This window comes from Dysidea avara, chromosome 6 (assembly GCF_963678975.1).
Source record: "Dysidea avara chromosome 6, odDysAvar1.4, whole genome shotgun sequence".
NCBI classification, from domain to species: Eukaryota; Metazoa; Porifera; class Demospongiae; order Dictyoceratida; family Dysideidae; genus Dysidea; species Dysidea avara.
The window spans coordinates 39,586,388-39,605,914 of record NC_089277.1 but is presented as its reverse complement, the minus strand read 5'-3'; the positions used below and the strand labels follow the sequence as shown (position 1 = coordinate 39,605,914).

Genomic DNA, 19,527 nt, shown 5'->3' with positions numbered 1-19,527 from the left:
CTGAAGGTCTGACAGCAACATGTGCTGCAGCCTTTGGATTACCTAACCTAACAAGAACTGGAGACTTTAAATGATTACTTAACCTAGCTAACAATAAGGTGAAACAGAAAAGGGCCAAAGAAAGGAAAAAAAAATATAGCTATATATAGCTATTATACAGTACAGTATACAGCCAGTATATATAGCTATGCCCAGAATTACTAATATACATTTATTTTGTGAATGGGCCTGCAAAAATAGGGCATGTGGCTGCTCGCTCCCTGTCACGCAACTGATTATATCTCAATACTGGAAAAGAATATCTGAAGTATGTAACTTGTGTTACAAAGCCATGCAATTAGGTAGCTAGCCAGCCATTGAACTAAAAATTTATGGTCATAGCACAAGGCATAGAAAGTTATATGAGTCATAAAATTTATTCATGTGATCACATACCCTATTTCAGACCCAGTCACATATCTGTACTGATGCATTCCAGCATCCTGGACATTTCTGTGTACGAGCGCATGCAGCCATGGAAATTGTGTAATCGTTTTCCGTAAATAGCTAAATAAAATATTTTAGTCAGGCGGACTGATCAATGCACGTAAAACTGACGTGAGGTTGTTAGCTATCGCTCGATGTCGGACTGTGATAGTATTTTGCAGATAGTTCGCCTTCTTTCCCTTACTGAGGAAGAAGAGGAAGCAATCCGTTCTGTGATAGAAGAAGAACTCCGACTTCAACAAGATGAAGATGATCGTCTCAAGTCAGTAATTTAGCACTGCCATCTTTGCGGTATCTAGCTGCATCGATGAATATGTTTAGCTATACATATCTTCTTACTCTACAGGCAGTTACGTGACGACATCGATAACTTGGAGAGGAAGTCTGAGGAGTACACAGACGATACGAGTTGCAGTTATTGTGGGGTACAGTTTGGCATGATCATGAACAGAGGAGCATCTTGTCCAATATGTGAAAAGCGAGTATGCAAACAACACCGTTTATATGGATCATCCAGCGACTCCTGGATGTGCACGTTGTGCGATATGCGCAAGTAAGTGACGTAGCCAGCTAGCTATAAATGTTGCACATGCATGCACGCATGATAGCTATATACGTAGCTAGCTATTATAGTTTGATAGCTATAGTATGGCCAGACTACTTTTCTATTGTCTTTATCCCTAGCTACCCAATGTCTGTGATAAGTTGTCTGGACATGCAACAATGGCGGATCCAGGATGGGGCATTTGGGGCAAATGCCCCCCCCCCCCCCCCCCCACCTTGTGGAGGAGCCAGCCATATACTTCTGATTAAAATAGCTAGCTACTAAACTTTATGTCAGGCCAAGATCAATGTATAAACTCATGAAAGTAAGCACATTTTATTACAAATTCACTTAAAACCAAAGCGAATCAGTCAAATAAGTCTGAAATTGTCACCCAGCACCTTCGTACGTACTAAGCGCCTCTAAAAATAATTATCGTGAAGACATTCACAGCCTTTAAACAGTTTTTAAGACTTTACAACGATCTGAAAAGACCAAATATGGCAAAAACAACAATGAGACACTACTAAGAGGTAATCATTTGCTGCTTCAAATGCAGCATTGAACTAGAGAATCTGGCTCTCCCCAACCACCTACAACTTGGCCTATTTGTGCCCCTCCCCTTGCCAGCTCCTGGATCCGCCCCTGTGCAATGCTACTATGATATGGCATACATGCTGCAGGCTATATCTGCATACTAACAGAGTGTAGAAATTTATTAAGTGAATTATTTTTATCCTAGCTTGCACATGTTACCATTTTGCTTGGTGGCTGAATATTTTCATAACTAGCTAGAGTAAAAGAAAGTTGCATTCTTAATGTTATGAGTTATCTAGTTCAGCTAACTAGCTAGTTCATAAAAACAAAATTTAAACTGCCTGCTTTTGCACATTGCTGTTTTGAGCAAAAGAAATAAATAATGCAATGGCTATGACTACAAGCTATATGTTTATAACAAGCTGACGTGACATGAGAACAAACAGGTATTTATCAAAGTCACTAGTTCAACAAGTGGCAGATTACACTGCTATGCACTCTCCATAGGCGGCGGAAAGAGGGGGGGGGGCCTCAGAATGATATCACACCGAAATTATCTTTCTTGGAGTGGGGCTGAAAACCGTGATAAAGATCGAGATACTCTAATAGAGCAGTCACTCTAATAAAGTAGTCAGTGTGTAGCGAGCTATGTAAGGATTTTTATGTAGTTTATCAGCTAGAAATTGTAGCTGGTGAGGTGGAGAGCTCTTGTAAGTTGGTTGTGACCTTTTTTTTTTTTTTTTGGTCTCACCTTACCAAACTATAGAAATAAGTCTGGGTCAGCTCAGCGGAGCCCCCCCTCATATCAACTACTTCCTCCGCCGCTGGCACTCTCCCCTGCATATTTACTGTTGTGGTCTATACTGTACATATTTACAAGGTGTGAACAAGAAACTGTTACTATTTAGTAGTCCAATACCACCTACATGTCTGCCATCAAAGTGTCCTTGACAGGTTCAGTGTAACCATGCATTTATCTACAGGTGACTACCTCTTGTCTGTTAATACATTATCATTACAATTTTGCTAGTTAGCGGTTTTAATATTTGAATAGCTTCAGGTGAACTATACATAACATAACCAGTTCTCTTATCTGTATTATACTTGTTATTGTGTGTATTTACAATGTCTCTTTATTCCATGTACAGGAGATTACACATCAATGAAGAAGTATTAGATGCTTGTGTTGCTGATGTGTTTTATGTGTCATTTACTGATGAACTACAAGATTATAATGTAAAAGAACAACAATGTTTTGAACATTTACAACAAAGTAAAGAGAAACCACAACACCGACAAAGATCATTTGGAAGTAAACGACAGCAACAACAACAAAAAGTAGAAGGAAAAAGTGTGGACTGCGTGTGTGTGCGTGTGTGTGTGTTGTATGTGTGTGTGTGTTGTATGTGTGCGCATGTATGTGTGTGTGTATCCATGCATGAATGGACTTGTGAATATCCAATGTTTACATGCTGCGTAGCATAGTGGTTTACATAATTATTTCATTCTCTTCAGGTAACCACACTACTGTCAGGTCACCAACTATTCCAAAACATCTTCATCAAACATCAACAACTAAAAAGCAACCACAGTCGACCATGTGTCATAATATTACTAAACCTAAAATAACCAACATTACCAAGTCTCTCTTGAGATCAAGCATTAAGCGTTCATCATCTTATAAGGGCAGTAATAGCCAGACAACCACACAAGAACATCCTGTTACTGATGATAAAGATGAAACTGACATTGTAACTCAGGAAACCCCATCTCCTTTACAAGGTGACAAGAAAAGTACCCTAGATAAGGAAGAGGATGAGTTGCTTCCCAAGAAGATTAGTCATGCAGGGAATGGCAAAAAGGTATATAATGCAAAGTGTGTAGTTTAAGTAAACAAGAGCCCATCAAGGCATTTATGGGCTCCTGATTAAACCATTGCACTATGTCAACATGGTGATCAACATGGTGATCAGTCAACATGGTGATCAGTCAACATGGTGATCAGTCAACATGGTGATCAACATGGTGATCAGTCAACATGGTGATCACAATGATCGCACTAGCAAATAATTTTATTTCAAAGGGTAAATGTGTTAACTAGTACAGAGGTAGAACTTTTAACTGTTTTCTGTTTTGTTGTGAAGCAAGGCAAATATGGAACTGTGTTTTGGCCAATACATCGGATTAGACATCAATTTTTACATTCCTTGTCTATACCATGTTTTTCATATCAGCTAGGTTGTGTATATTTATTGTATGCTCAAAACAGCTAGTTTTATTGTAGTGGTAGTAATTGTATTAATATTGTACTGCTCATATGTTTCATAGGCTAAAAAACTGGTACACATCGGAGAACTGAGAGTGATGATACAGTTTTCACTTGAAACTAGCAAGTCAGGGAAGGAGAAAGGAAGAGGTAGTCTTAATGTCTGGATCCAACAAGCTAGAGGATTACAAGCACCTTGTGATCAAGGGACATACCTACAATGGTCAGTTGTTATGTTAATCCTCCGTTGTGTACCCTAGGCAATTGTAATAGTTACAATATTGTTGTAACGTAAATAACATGTACATAACTAGTGTGTTTTATTTGTAGCACTGTGCTTCCTCGAGGAGAATATGAGAAGTTCAAGTCAGCAGTGGTCCAGTGTGGCAGTAACCCAACCTACAATACAATGTACCAGTTTGACAAAGTGACAAATGTGGAGTTATCATATGATAGAGTACTGGAGATCACAATATGGGAACCACATCGTAACACTAATGAATTTGTAGGTGGCGTTAGACTTGGACCCAAGCCACAACCTGGTAATAAAAATAAGTGGATGGATAGTGTTGGGAGTGAAGTTAGCCAATGGGAGATGATGATGGCTGATCCTAACCAGTGGATTGATGCATGGCATCCTCTACGATGTTTGATAAGGAGATAAAGCCTTATTTCTGCCCATATATGGTTGACAATGTGTGCTGTGTACGCAAGATGTATTCTCCAAGTATACATGATGAGATACAATTTGTTTGACTGTGTCCTGACTAGTGTATGTGTGTGTGTGTGTGTGTGTGTGTGTGTGTGTGCGCGTGCGTGTGTGTGTGCATGTGCGTGTGTGTGCGTGTGCATGTGCAGGCGTGTGTAAACTGTACAATAATAACAGTTATAGTTGTTGCATAACATTTTCTTTGTACACAGAATTAAATCTGCAGCTGTTTTTTTTTTAAATGAAAAATACAATAACTGGTTGACATAATAAATTATGATGAATTCATTGACATTACACAAAATACAATTACGCTCAGGGTTGTGGTTCTGATGTCATTACATACAACAGCACAAAGAAGTGATGAGATCTCTTAAATCATTGTAGCTAGCTAATACTTGTAAATCTTTGTAAATTCTTTTTTTTCCTGGGCACATCAGCAGTCAAGAGCTGCCTGCCCAGTACTAATAAATAAATGAAAATAAATATAACATGTATAGAACACATGTGATAAATTTAGAGCATAGAACCTTTGGAGTGTAGAGGCAACCTCCAGATGCTGTATAGCCTTGGGGGATGGGCGATAAGTACAGCAAGCCATGACTGGCCACAATAAACTTCTATCAAGAATTTGCACTTGCTTTGGTAGAGCAATGGTGGGATGATGGTGCAGAGGTCATTTTTACTTCTTACACTGGCCTCTAGCTTATAGCTAGTGAGCTTAATGATTCAACGTTCTATAATACTTTACCGTATTTTGCCTTAATCTTAAACCATCCCACAAAGTATTGTTTTTTTTGCTTGCTTATATTATGCATACACACCTGTATCTATATAGTATAATTATTATGTATATGGGAAAAGCATTCCAAGACCTCTCTCTGTCAATTCCACCTGAGGTTAGATTTCATTATTACATTATAATGATGTATGCCAGCTTGTCACTGCTGATCTTTCCATTGGACAATCTACATCGTCATTAGAGCATGGGCTTGTCATCAGATGTAACACTGTGCATGACCGGATTTGTGAAAAGGTACCTCTAACACATATTTTACATTTAAACGAACAGCAGTTGACTCCTTACACTGATTAAGCTACTTTTTGTGCAAAGTTGTAGCCAGATACTGTAGTTGTATTCATTGAAAATTTCAGACAGCTATATGCTATGATAAAAAGTTATGAAGTTTCAAAGTTCAAAAATTGGTCAAATTTTGTACACATAAAGGTAACTTTTTGTAAATCCAGTCACATAATATAGATGTGTCAGCAAGGAGGATTATTAGTTACTCAGTTATCACATAGTCCAGCAAAACAATTTTCAGGCTACAACCACCTTGTTAACATCATGAGGAATGGAATCATATGCTCAATAACCAGACTGACATCATGGACTTATTATTGTCTGGTCACTATGGGGAAACTAAGGAAGCAGTTGAGGGTGCATATTGATCCTGCTGCTAGACTGACTTTGAGATGTTGTTTGAGGCCTAAGGTGACTGGTACTCATTGATGCACGCTGCACTGGTGACGCCAATTTGATGTAATATGATTCTCCAAAGCCTCTTCAGTGTACAGCTCTATGGAATTTGCTGATGATGAATGGGATCTATCTTGATCACCCCTTGATCACTCCTAATGCTGTACACAACATAGTGATCTTGCTGACTGGCCACGCTGGCCAGCAATTTCACTGTTGACAGACTGACACACATTATTTTTTTTGTTCTGATTCGCAATTGATTACATAAACATGAAATGGGTTTCTATGCATCTGCTGATCATGATGTGTGTATGGGTTGACATACATAGAATTGTAGAATCCATTGTGAAATTATACAGCTATACAATCCCATCATTCACTATGAGGAAAGACTAATTTAATTCATGGGAGTTGGAGTCTGTTGAGGCTGGATTGGAGCTGATGTTCAATAAATATCACCATACCTTCAAGCATTGCTGTGGTTACTAACACCCTTTGAGTATTTTTTGGTATATTTGCAGATGTGATGTGTTATGAAAAGCTTTTGGAATTGCCAATGAAAATGAATAAAGTACAAAGATAAGGGTATATTGTTAACATAGCCAGTTGCACAGCACATATATCAAGTACCATTCATACTTACAGGGTTTGAATGAGTTGAGAAAGAGAAATTGTTTGTTTCCATAACCTGTACAACAGCTGTAGTATGTGAGTTGCAAGCTGTCATATAGCCAGCTGTGAATTATGTCACCCCCCTCCGGTCTGTGATATTAATTTTTCTGTATATTCAATATCATGTTTTTACTCTGCATTTCACATGTGTTAGCAGGGGAGTTAGAAACGTGGTACTATTGTTGAATACTCTCTTCAACACAAGGAAAGCCAAACAACGGAAACTTTCTTGACAAAAAACCACTTAGTATAGAATGTTGTTTGGCCAACAGTCAATACAGATGTACAGTCAGACAGTTTGCTACCCCAAAATGGACCCTGAAGTGCCATGTATGTAGCAGGCTCTAACTACCGCATACCACTATACCTAACAGACTTTCAGTACCCTTCTTGTGGGTATCCATAGCAATATTGCCTGCATCTGGCTTAGTTGTATAAGTATTGCCCGGTTTGTGTCAGGAATTATAGGTAGTGATAGTTACAGCTACAACACTTCAGAGTCCCTTTAGACACTGTCTTAACTTGTATTTTACTGATGGCCACAATATTTTAGTGGCTTGTCTATCAAGAAAATGTCTCATAATAACTTGTGACACATTGAGACTTTTGAAGAATTGTAGCTGCAATGTACATATAGTAGTGCACATAGTTTTAACATGAACTATATGTTAAGAACTCCCTGACAGCCAATAAAACTGACTGACAAGTTAACAAGGCAGAATGTAAAGCCTAGCATAACAAAGCACTGTCATATGTACTACTAATTAGATCATAGCCTGCCTTCGGTCTTGTATCTGCAAATATACAAATCAGCTTTTGTCGTGCTATACAATTAAAAATTCTAATCAGAATTTTACCATTAAGCACAACTTGATGGTATTGTTGCTATACGCATGCTTGAGAAAAACATCATGAACTATAAGAATTTGTACTACAAAACAAACAACCGACCAAGAGAAGAACAAGCAACTCAAGTGTCAGCCTAAAATCCATAATATACTAGTTAGTAAGAAGTCAATGAAGTAATGCATTGTGTACATGTAGGAGAAGTACTCACATTTCATAAAAGCCCTATTGTAGGAAGTGCACAATAGTAGCTATGCATAAACAGGATGGTGTTTCTAAGAGCTACAGAACTATAACAGAAATAATTATAACTATAAGCGTTGGATATTTATTAGCTAATAGTAGACAAGATGCACATCCACTTGAAGTGATCAACCATTCAGTATGTATGGAAATGTACCACTCACGCAGTGCTAAAAAAACTAACTATTATAGCTTTTAAAGAGTGGAGGGGTAGAGAGATAACTGACACTGATCATTTAAATCTCAGTTTAATGGTTTGTGTTAGTCATTAAAATATTTGTCATCATTGATGATCCACAATATTGCTCTCAAACTGAAGTGTATCTTGGTTCCTATCACGGCATGGTAGGCTAATTATTAATGCAAAGGACAAACCGGCTACATGACTAAACATTTTATGGTTAAACATAAATGGTGACAAACCTGACTTTAATACTACTGTTCAATGATGCAGGATTTGCTACTTCAGCCAGAATTTTATGAGTAACCCAATTACCATTTTCAGTTAGTAGACAACTTTACAATTGACTTATATAGTATTTTGGCCACAACTTTTAGCACCTGTACCACTTGCAGTTGGGTTACTGGCTGTGATATATGTACATAGTTGCAATTGTTGTGAGCACATCAAAATAACTATTTCCAAGAACCATCAATGATTGGAATCCTTATCGATTTATTGAGATGACTGACAAGAAACTATTAGATACTAATTGTGGTCAGCTAACCATTTGGAACTAATGATGTGTATATACAATCGTTACAATAATCTTGTACATGTTGCTGGCAACAGTCTCTCCATAACACACTTGCCAATTTCTACCCTGCTGTGTATATAGTGTCACTGGTTGTAAATTCTGCCTCCCTTGTAAATTCTTGGGCATAACTAGTAATTACTGACTGCCCGATAATAACTATACATATAGAAATAATGTTCCTCTAGACTGTGTCTTTATCTATATTACTGCAACCTTGTTCACTATTATTATATATGCCTATCTGGCTTAGCAGGTGAATGAAACACTAGTCTTATCTCCACTTGCCAATAGGATCAGGAGATCTAGCTAGCTATCCGAGATTTTGCAGTAGAGAGCGGAGCAACTGTTTCGTTTTTGTTTTTTTATCTGCTTGGCACTGGATGGTGAACACTGGAGGCAGTTCTTCCCTATTAGCTACTCTATTCTGTGAATGCTATAGGGACCTAGCTACACGTGCATGCAGCTACTAGCTGTACAACACAATACAAGTAACTCAGTGTAGCTACAGACAAAATAGTACAAAAACAAACACAATTCAGACAAGAGGTGGATAATTATTAATTCACACGAGTATTGAGATATAAAAAGCCTTTTAATAGCTACAGAGCAATAATCATGATACAATTTTGATCAATGGCAATGCATGAGCTTCACTATAAGAATGGAAAAACTAACTGCATGCCACACCGCGTAATTTTATGGAATTTTTTAAAACTCTAGATCTGTGCTGGAAGCCACATCACTAAGACGTTTCTCAGGAATTCCCCACAACGTGCGGAGCTACCAAACGCGCGCCGTACGATATAATTAAATGCGGGCACGCTATAAGAGTGAGATAACTGCAACGAACAGCCATTACCATTAGTAGCTAGCTATGAGAAGACATGTCTCAGATAGTCCAGTTGTCATTCCTCTCTGAAAAAGAAGAAAAAACAATTCTTACCGTGATCGAAGAAGATCTCAAGCTTCAGAAGGAAGAAGAAAAGCGTGTCCAGTATGTGTTGGGCGGGCATCTTACAGCTAATAGCTATACGTACTTGTATATTACCTGTAGGAAACTGCGTGATGATATAGCAAGCCTCACAGTGAAGTGTAGAAAATATGCCAGGACATTCTGCGCTTGCTGTGGCGTCCTGTTCTGCTGGATATTCGACTCCGGGAAGATGTGCCAGGCCTGTTCCCAGTGGATATGCAAACGTGACCGGATCCATTGTTCGGACAATAATCAGTGGATTTGTAAACTTTGCAATTTCCGAATGTAAGTCAGTGAATTGTGTGCTCCCTGGCTATTGTTCAAGTTACTCTAATACAGTGGTCAATTACTCCAATAAAACAGTTACATTCATATAAAGCGCTACATAGATTATTATTATTATTATTATACTGCATAGATTATTATTATTATTATACTGGGCAGACAGCACCAGCTGATTGTGCCCAGGGGACAAGGTCTGTCCCAAACAATTACAAAAAGCTAGAGCTACTAAACTTAGCTACCTGGAGCATACCCCTAATCTCTACTTTAAACTTTACTAGCTATAGTCTAGCTAAAACATTGTCGAAGTTAGCTCCCTAACACTTTGACCTTGTTCCCTGTACGCTAGTGCATAATATAGCTAAAACAACTATTTTTATTTAATTTATTTTAATACTTTTTAATGCAGTTCAAGACTGCATTAAAGGTCAGTGGGTAATAGATACCCACTGCCAAAGAAACGTACATACAATGCAGTACAATAACTATTTAATTACAACTATTAGTTACTTATAATTGCAATAGATAACTAGAGTTTGTTAAAATTGGTAGAAATTGGCGCTCTAGAGCAGCGGTGGCAAGGGCACAAAAGGTGAAATGTACAAGCTCTCTCAGGGTTGAAGTTATTAGTAAAATGCGACCATAAGTAGTTAGTTAAACGATGTTTAATTGTGTTGGTAGATAGTGAAAGATCAATTACTGGTAAGTAATTGTATAGTCTGGCTATCCTGTTAAAGTAAAAATGATGTTGTGTTACTGATAATGTCCTTGGATGGTTCAGTTTTTGGTTAATCCCAGATCTGGTGTTGCCTCTTGCAAAAGTGATGTAGTTGTAGATGTTAAAATTATCAGTGGGTGACTTTAATGATTTTATTAGAAACAGTATATCTTGGAGTTCGTAGTGATACATAAGAGGCAGGAGATGTAGTTGTTCCAGTCTGAGTTTGTATGAGGATGTGTAATCGTTAACTATGTAGAATAGGCCAGCCTGTGTTTTTGGCACTTATTAATTGAAGAGCTCTGGTCAAAAAGGCACTATAAAAGCATTAGCATTATATCAGCAATTGAAAGTTGTATGGACAGTACCTTCATGACAAATAAGCATGCAGCTTTAAAATTTATGGCGCTGATTATTCTGCTGCATTCTGCACATTTTAGGTACACGTTTCTGACTCCATATTATATTCACAGGCTTTCTCACAGATACCTAGTGGGATAGCCTTCATACACTTGAATAAAAACTTTGTGGCACTGTTGTTTATATTTATCGCCCAAGTCTCACAGTGGCTGTAAAATGCTATTTACCTGTGCATGTTGCTAGTGATAACTGACTAGCTATGTTACTAGCTATCTGAATGTTTGCATATAGTTAAGTATTTCTGGTCTACTGCCAAGTCCCTACAATAATATGAGCATCATTCTAAGACACTATACACCAATGGATTGAGTCACATCATGAGTTGGTATATTTGCTAATTTCATCCTAGACTGTGTAATCCATACTAGGTAAATTTCTATCTACTGATCCTAAATAAAGGAATGCAATTCAAATAGAGTTGTGTAGCACATACAGTACTGCCCAGAGGTAATGTTACAATCCCTCTCGAGTGCTCAAATCCAGGCCACGACTCGACATGACGTACGACTGGAATACATCACGTGCGAAGGCACGCGGTTACTGGAGCAGCCACCCAAGGGAGCTCGTGTGTCATGGCTACACATGGTGAGTTAGTTAGCACACACATATGCCAAAGAAATCAAGGGTCGAAAATTTGCTACAGTCAACTGCTTGCGAGTGTAATATTACCTCTGGGCAGTACTGTAAACAAAGACAAAGTACAAAAACATAGAACACACAACAATAATGCAAAACAACAAAAAGTTAGACAATTAAATACAGATTAACTATCATTAGTCAGGTAGTAAGATCTAAGTAATGTATATAATAGATTCACCATAAATATTGGTGTGCTGGTATAATCCATTTAAAGCTATACATTGGTGCAATATTTTGTGTATTATTATGTTATGTATAGGGTGTTATACATCAATGAACAAATGTTAAGTGTCTCCCTTGATCCTTCTAATGTGTTGTGTGTGTCCTTCAATACAAGAGATGGTGAAACAGAACAAGGATTTCACTACAAACAACAAAACTATCTACGACCAAACGAAGAAAAAACAGAACAGGGCTACCATAACCAGGAAATGTTTCAACAAGCAACAGGTGAGGAAAGTGAAGTAGATAAAAAAGACAATGGTGATGAAGAAAAACAACCACCACAACAAAACACTCACATACCTGCTATAAAATGTGTAGACAGTAATGTACAAGGGACAACTAATCTAAAGGAAAAAGGAGCAGTCCAAACACAACAACAACAACAACAAAGCTTAGAAGTGCAACCTGTAACGGGTAGATGTTCACAATCACCTAAGAAGTTGATGTTTAGAGAAAAGTCTAGCATAATAGCCATTCCGCCATCTTTCTTACGACCAATCATTTCAGGTGTGATTGACACCCAAGATGATGATGATGTAAGTTTTTCTCTTTGTGTCATATGTAGCTACATGGTCATGAGTAGTTGGAAACTATACTGTGTAGTCTAATGAGTATAATGTTGTCACACGCTGGATATGCAGAGTAACACGTGCACTATAGCTAGGAGTTAGAGCACAAATGTTAGCTGGAGATGTATAGCTAAGACTAGGACACATGGAAGTTTGAGATCACATGTTTAAAGTTTATAACATGCAAAATAATGTCCTTTTCAGCAACCTGAGAAAATGTGATCATGAGGCCATACGTTTGGTTTAGCATCATAGAATCCTGTGTAGAAAAGGCTGGGAGATTGATTAATACAGCATTCCTCAATACTTGAATAATGAATTTCCAATCTAGAAAAGATTTGAAGTACAATGTGTTGCATTGAAAACAGGCTCAGTTATACCAAGCTCAAAGTAGTTGTTCATATTACCTTATATAGCTACTTCATACGTAGCTGATTTGATTGTTATAGATGAAATGATCAAATAACTTGTATGATCCCTTCCAAATTAGTAAACAAATGATCTCTCACTCATCCACACTACACTATGTATTTCCACTCCAGCTCACATCTAGTTGTCCTAGTAATAACTAGTTGTCCTAGTAATAACTAGATGTATGCAAAGCCAATCATGACAAAGTCTCACTTTGCTTTGAGATTTATTTATCACCAAAATCTATTATATAATTATTTATAGCTATTCACTGTATCCAGTACTGACCTACATGCTAAATTACAAAGTGAAAGAGGCTCACACATAAAAAGTGTGCACTTAAATCTTAACCCATAATATGTTACTAGAATTTAGAACTTTTTAAATTAGATTAGTGAGATGGGTTGAACTCAATTATGATGCTAGTTTGTATAACTGTTCCCGCAGGGTGTTGCTGAGATTATAATTACTGCAGACAATGATGACTCTAGTAGTAGTAGTGGGGATGATGGTGAGACGAGTGATGAAGATCAAAAGAGGAACACCTCTAAACAACCTAAACCTATTCTGGTATATCCCAGTAGCACTGATGATGGAGAAGAAACTATTAGCCTTATGTTTCCTCCAAAATCTGAAAAGAAAGCTTCATTTGAATTGGATGATTATGACTTCAGAGCTCTAACTAAAGAAAATACAGTGAGGAATCGTGCCAATATTACTTCTTCATTGAGCTTACTTGTAAGGGTGTTTAGTACTAAGATACAATCATAATCATTACACTATATTATGATTACAATAGGACTATGATGATGATGGAGTGTACAAGACTGACAGTCTTACTGTGAGTATAAAATATGTATGTTCTGTGGGGGGATGTGTTACTCTTGATAAGTTGTGTAATCACATGTCCCAAAGGATCCAGTTCACATGCTATTGATTTTTAAACAAATGCACGCCTAGCAGCCGATTACAGGGTGAAGCTTACGTATACAGGCTACAATATCAGGCTTATTGTCTGGGTCAGCCTTGTTTACTTTTCCATGGGTTGATTCCTTTTATAGGGTTTATAGGGTTTATAAGGGGTTTAAGAACGTTTTTTCCAAAATCCAGTCACATATACATGTGTTATTACACCTATCCAGTCAAGCATGTCTGATGTGAGAAGTGTTTACAGTGGATCAGTGATGTATACTCATGATGAGGTTACCGGGGAGATCCAGATGGGTGTGTCATATTCTGACACAGATAATGCCCTCAAGGTGTCAATCAACAAGGTCCGAGGGCTAACTCCACCCAATAAGATTGATGAAAACCACACTAACCCGTATGTTAACTTATTTAATGTAGTTGTTGTTGTTGTCATAAAATATCATCTGTTTGTGTAGACTGAGTCCTTGGTCACTTTCACTATAATTATTGTCCAGTTTCCAAAACACTCAGTAGTACTATGAAGTCCTTTAGCCATCAGAACTGTTTATCAAAAGTTCTCAACAAGAGTGTTGAGACTTCAGAAATATCCTATACACTGTACCGGAGTAATCCTATGGTGTGAAATTACACAACCAAGCATTGTGCCAGGTGTTAAGGCTTGTTTAGAGGCTAGGAAAATAAAGTGTTGCATTGAGAAGGCCTATATAAAGGGCTCTGGGATCAGTGAATTTGGTATGAATATACAATACATCCTTTGGTATTGCTCTGAGGTGTCAATGTTGAATTAGTGAGATCATCAATCCCATGCAGTTAGAATTTGGGTATATATAGAAAACATTTAATCTGGTTGTACCTGTACAAAACCATTAATGGATATTGTGATAGCACACATTCACTTAATAATTTGATAAAATTCTAGTGGGACTTCAGTGTAGGAGGTCACATTAATACAAGTAGCCCATATTATGTTACTACTCATAGTGCACTCTCTATTATTGCTGACACTAAACAGTACATGCAATGCAGCCACAACACAATCTTCCACTATTATGAAGTATTATGATGTTTGATGTCTTATTTGTTTCTTCTATGAAGTGTCTAATCCAACATTGGCCTACACACCATGTAAATTCCTCTTATACATATGTACATGAGACTAGTAGAGTTATCAGATTCCATGTTATCCCATGTTATCTCATTGTACTATAGTTATGTGAAGACTTATCTACTACCTGACCAGAGTAAGTCAACTAAGAAGAAGACTTCAGTTAAGAAAGGAGTTGACCCCATCTTCAATGAAACTATTAAGGTAGTAACAATCATTACATGTGATGATGTTTACCAGTAGATATTATGTGATGTCACTATCACTATAGTATCCAATCAAACGTCAGGAACTGTCCAAACACACCCTCAAGGTGGGAGTGTGGCATAATGATTTTTGGAGACACAACTTGTTCTTGGGGGAGGTCACTCTACCACTGGACAAAGTTGACTGGTCCAACCCTTCTGATAAGTGGTATGGACTGGAGGAACTAGTGAGTGCTAGTATACTATAGGTTGAATGCAGTAACTCCTTAGACATGCATTTCTATAAACTAACTATAACTACAAATTGTCTAGTGATCAAGTCACAACCTCGTCTGTACATTCAACAAAGTTTTGATGTATACAAGGATTTCCACTCCCTGTATTGACTGGTCTCTATGGGTCACTAGTGGTATTATTAAATGATCTTTAATATCACCAGCAATCATAGCTATGGTGGACTGTGAAGAATTTCAATCCATTACAATTCTGTGTAGGCTAGGACAAGCTCAGTGCATGAACAAACATGCAAACATGTTTGCCATTATGGCTGCACATACACTGACACCAACTCATGATAATTTGAAACATGAGTCGGCATACCTCATAAATACAATAGTTCTCATGTAACATTTCTTGAAAATTAATAATGTAGGAACAAAGTATCCTGTATCTTAAGTTGTATGGGGGTGCTGTTATGGCTGTAAACTACTATGATAATTGCATAACTGTGATCACAACTTGTAGCAGATATCTAGGCATGCATTGTGGGTCAATAAAATTCTTAGTCTGTTCTTCAGTTTCCAGGTGACATTATTAGTATAGTATATCCTAAAAGATTATATAACAGACATTAGTTTTGTAGACTTATAATTGGTAAAAGACACCAAACAATGAAATAATATTCTAAACATTACAGATAGCAAAGAATTATGTTGACTATATTGTTCATTCCCATGATCTCAACACTGATAGCTTCATTATTGTCTTCATTTCAACCTCACCCAATGAACTACACACAATCCGTTATATACTTAAGAGATGTACAGTAGGAAATTATGCATGTACGTGTGTTCTATGACTGTCATACGTACGTAGCTATAGACCTGCTAAAGTGAAATAATGTTGCTATAGCGTACCATATAGATGTACCTGTCTGATATCTTCTCTGGATGGCTGATGTACTACAATTATAGTGTGTACACACATACTCACTGATCTTAACATCTGCACCAGGTTCTATGTACTACCATGTAAATGAACCTTCATAGCAAATGTGTATAACTGCCAGTACATGCCTTGCACAGCTTCAGGCAAGTGTGTTTGACCATATATAGTAATCTTAGTCTGCTTGCAAGAAAGTATTTAGTATATACTCACTCATGGGGTACACACAGATGTAGCTACAAATGTACACCATTGACCAATCATAATATACCAACTTTGATACTATAGAGCCATGATGATACCGGTCAGTTAACAGATCGCGGACAATTGAAGGTATCACTACAGTTTAACATTACCAATGACAAAAAACAGATAGGAGATCTTGTGGTCACTATTATCAGTGGTCATAATCTACTGCAAACTGAATTGACCTGTAACCCTGTAGTGAAATGGTGAGTAGTTTACTGACTAGTATACTGAGAAGTTTACTGACTAGTATACACTGTATTAGGAGTAGTATACACTATTTCCTGTCTTCCTGCTGTAGCCATCTTCTACCAGACTACAGAAAGAAATTCAAGACCAAAGTGTTGAAGGATAATAGTAATCCAGAATGGAATGAACAATTTGTGTTTGACCACATAAAGTTGGAAGACCTTCGTGAAAATAGAGTGATTGAGTTAACAGTGTGGAATTCAACAAAGAACACCAAACACTATGATTTCATTGGTGGTCTAAGGCTGGGACCACATCCCCATCACAAAAAGCAGTTAATTTACATGGACAGTTCAGAAAATGAGTTATCACATTGGATGAGTATTGTCAATACCCCCGGTGAATGTGTGGAACAATTACACACACTGAGACACAACATGGATCCACTACACATGGGAGTGACATCACAACAGAAAGTGACATCACAACACTCCTTGAAGACTGCTTGTAAGACTCCTTCTAGTGATGGATTAGATTCTGGTAATAATAGAATGGTGGTGTGCAGCAGCAGACAACTGGTGAGTTGTTGTTTATGTATGGGGGGAAGCTACAAGTTGCAGTAAATAGTACAAACAACTGTCAATTTAAGTCAGTGAGGCACTAATAAAATGGTAAATGCGTAATTGACCAATTACATGTTTAAATGTGCAGCCATCATTCCACTATGTTTGACTACTGACTAGTTTGATACACCAAAGTTAGAGTTGTGCCGTAACAATGTGCTTATAATACGTATCTGACTAGCTTCTAGAACTGATTCAAATTGCACTTCAGAAGTTGTGAGATGAACGATCAAAGGATTTCAAGCTTGGCAAGGGTATAGAGCATGTACAGTTACCCTTCAGGTCATCACCTCCTGTACTAGTAGCTACCAGTAGGGTTTATTGCCAAATAAGATTAAATAGTATTATGAGCTATCTTACTGGTGTGGAGTGTGGTGGGGTGGGCTTTCAAAGTGGACAGAGGATTGATCATGACAAAATTATCAGCACATGCAGGCTCGAAATACAGCAGAATCAACACAGTAAATATTTAACTAGTTGTATAAGGCCATCCACCTGTTTATCTCTGCTTCAAATCAAGTGATGTCCTTACCAAGGCTAAAAATTGCCACTCAACTTGTCAAAATATTCAAGATAGGAAAAACCATTCTCATGTAGTTTGAGAGGAATTCTGAGGCTTAAAACAAATAGTTGCTAGGCAACCCACTGGTTGTGTTAGTTTTGCATGTTATCGAAACTGGAGTTACTTCATCACATTGGTCACATAGATAAAATTTAATGATAATTTTATTAAAATAGAACACACGTACACAGCAATCAGTTTGGAGTTCAGTTACACCATACTCAGAGGTCTAGAAATTATAATATAATATACAATTAATATACAATTTCACGTAAGTGAAAATCAAGATACTCTAATAGAGCAGTTACCCACTCTAATAGAACAGTCAGCGGAACAATCTTTACTCTATTGCAACAGTAACTAAGCATCTTTCCAGCTAAAAGGTAGCTTTCCTGTCTAATAGAACATGATGCTTACTACTCAAAAACCTTTCTAAACTTGTAAATCGCAAAAGTCAAATATCTTTTAAAAATAATTGGGAATAATTTTGGGAATAATAAAAAGCATAAACTTTATTTGAGAAATTCAGAATAGAATAACAATATAATTCCCTGAGGCCTATCCATGATCAGGATTAGATACCTGAATAAGTGATACAACTCATCATTGGAAGTGTTTGTATTGTTCCTACAGGTTGATACACCAGTACACATTGGACAAGTGAGAGTGATGTTACAATATGTACCTGCAGTAGCTGATACTAGCAAGTCAGGGAAGGAGAAATGTTATCTCAAAGTTTGGATCAGACAGGCTAGTGGGTTAAAGACACATTATGATAATGGATCATTTGTACTCTGGTTAGTAATAATTGATTGTGATAATATGATAGAAACAGTTATTCTGTAACTATCACTCCTTCATCATATCCATACTAGTTTATGACTTATTTTTTCAAAACTGATCTAGCCAACTCCATGCAAGTAGCTGTTAATGTGTATTGTCAGCTATAGCCAGTGTGTTAAGAGCTTCTGGTGAATGACTGATCTAATAAAGACTTTAAATTCATTACTGCTAATCCTTTGACACTCAAATAATTAGGTAACACCTGTAATCAGGGACAGGTGAAGGACATGAGGGTTAAAGTGCAGGTGGTGAAGGAGAAAAGCTGTATATACACTTCATTAAGTGTAATAGGAATGTTGCCATTATTTTGTACAGTAGTATCCACAAAGAAGTGTTTACTATGAAAGTGGGAGAGAAGAATTTACCCCATGTGGGATCAATCATTCACATGTATACACACAAAATATTCCCTTTAAAAAAGTATATTAAGTTATAGCTTGCTTGTCCTATCATTATTATATGAACTATTGTCCTTACAGCACTCTACTGCCTAAGGGAAAACATCAGAAGTTCAAGTCACCAGTTATTGAGAATGATGAGAACTCAGTCTACAATGCCAAGTTCCAATTTGACAAAGTGACAGATGTGGAGTTATCATATGATAGAGTACTGGAGATCACAATATGGGAACCACATCGTAACACTAATGAATTTGTAGGTGGTATTAGACTTGGACCCAGGCCACAACCTGGTAATAAGAACAAGTGGATGGATAGTGTTGGGAGTGAAGTTAACCAATGGGAGATAATGATGGCTCGTCCCAAGGAATGGATCGATGAATGGCATCCACTACGATTATTGAATAAACCTCAAAACATTTAAAATTCTTTCCCAAGGAACACATCTATAAAACATTTTTGTATCATGATATACGTAAA

General features: G+C 37.3%; 2 protein-coding genes across 2 annotated transcripts; both read left to right on the top strand.

Moving 5' to 3' along the window:
- Nucleotides 1–578: 578 nt before the first annotated feature.
- Nucleotides 579–4,798, top strand: LOC136257794 (synaptotagmin-like protein 5). Its single transcript, XM_066051103.1, has 6 exons — nt 579–748; nt 833–1,039; nt 2,716–2,918; nt 3,083–3,429; nt 3,896–4,056; nt 4,164–4,798. The coding sequence occupies exons 1-6, from the start codon at nt 621–623 to the stop codon at nt 4,495–4,497; spliced, it is 1,380 nt and encodes a 459-aa protein (XP_065907175.1). The 5' UTR covers nt 579–620; the 3' UTR covers nt 4,498–4,798.
- Nucleotides 4,799–13,936: 9,138 nt separating this feature from the next.
- Nucleotides 13,937–19,527, top strand: LOC136258425 (synaptotagmin-like protein 5). The gene is made up of 7 exons (XM_066051740.1): nt 13,937–14,105; nt 14,921–15,020; nt 15,088–15,249; nt 16,475–16,638; nt 16,734–17,199; nt 18,440–18,603; nt 19,129–19,527. The coding sequence occupies exons 1-7, from the start codon at nt 13,966–13,968 to the stop codon at nt 19,469–19,471; spliced, it is 1,539 nt and encodes a 512-aa protein (XP_065907812.1). The 5' UTR covers nt 13,937–13,965; the 3' UTR covers nt 19,472–19,527.

Coding starts and splice junctions, on each gene's coding strand:
- LOC136257794 (XM_066051103.1), top strand. CDS start 621: ATGTCGGACTGTGATAGTATTTTGCAGATAGTTCGCCTTCTTTCCCTT. Junction 1,040..2,715: donor ACGTTGTGCGATATGCGCAA/GTAAGTGACGTA, acceptor TTCCATGTACAG/GAGATTACACATCAATGAAG. Junction 3,430..3,895: donor ATGCAGGGAATGGCAAAAAG/GTATATAATGCA, acceptor TATGTTTCATAG/GCTAAAAAACTGGTACACAT.
- LOC136258425 (XM_066051740.1), top strand. CDS start 13,966: ATGTATACTCATGATGAGGTTACCGGGGAGATCCAGATGGGTGTGTCA. Junction 14,106..14,920: donor GATGAAAACCACACTAACCC/GTATGTTAACTT, acceptor ATTGTACTATAG/TTATGTGAAGACTTATCTAC. Junction 18,604..19,128: donor AATGGATCATTTGTACTCTG/GTTAGTAATAAT, acceptor TTGTCCTTACAG/CACTCTACTGCCTAAGGGAA.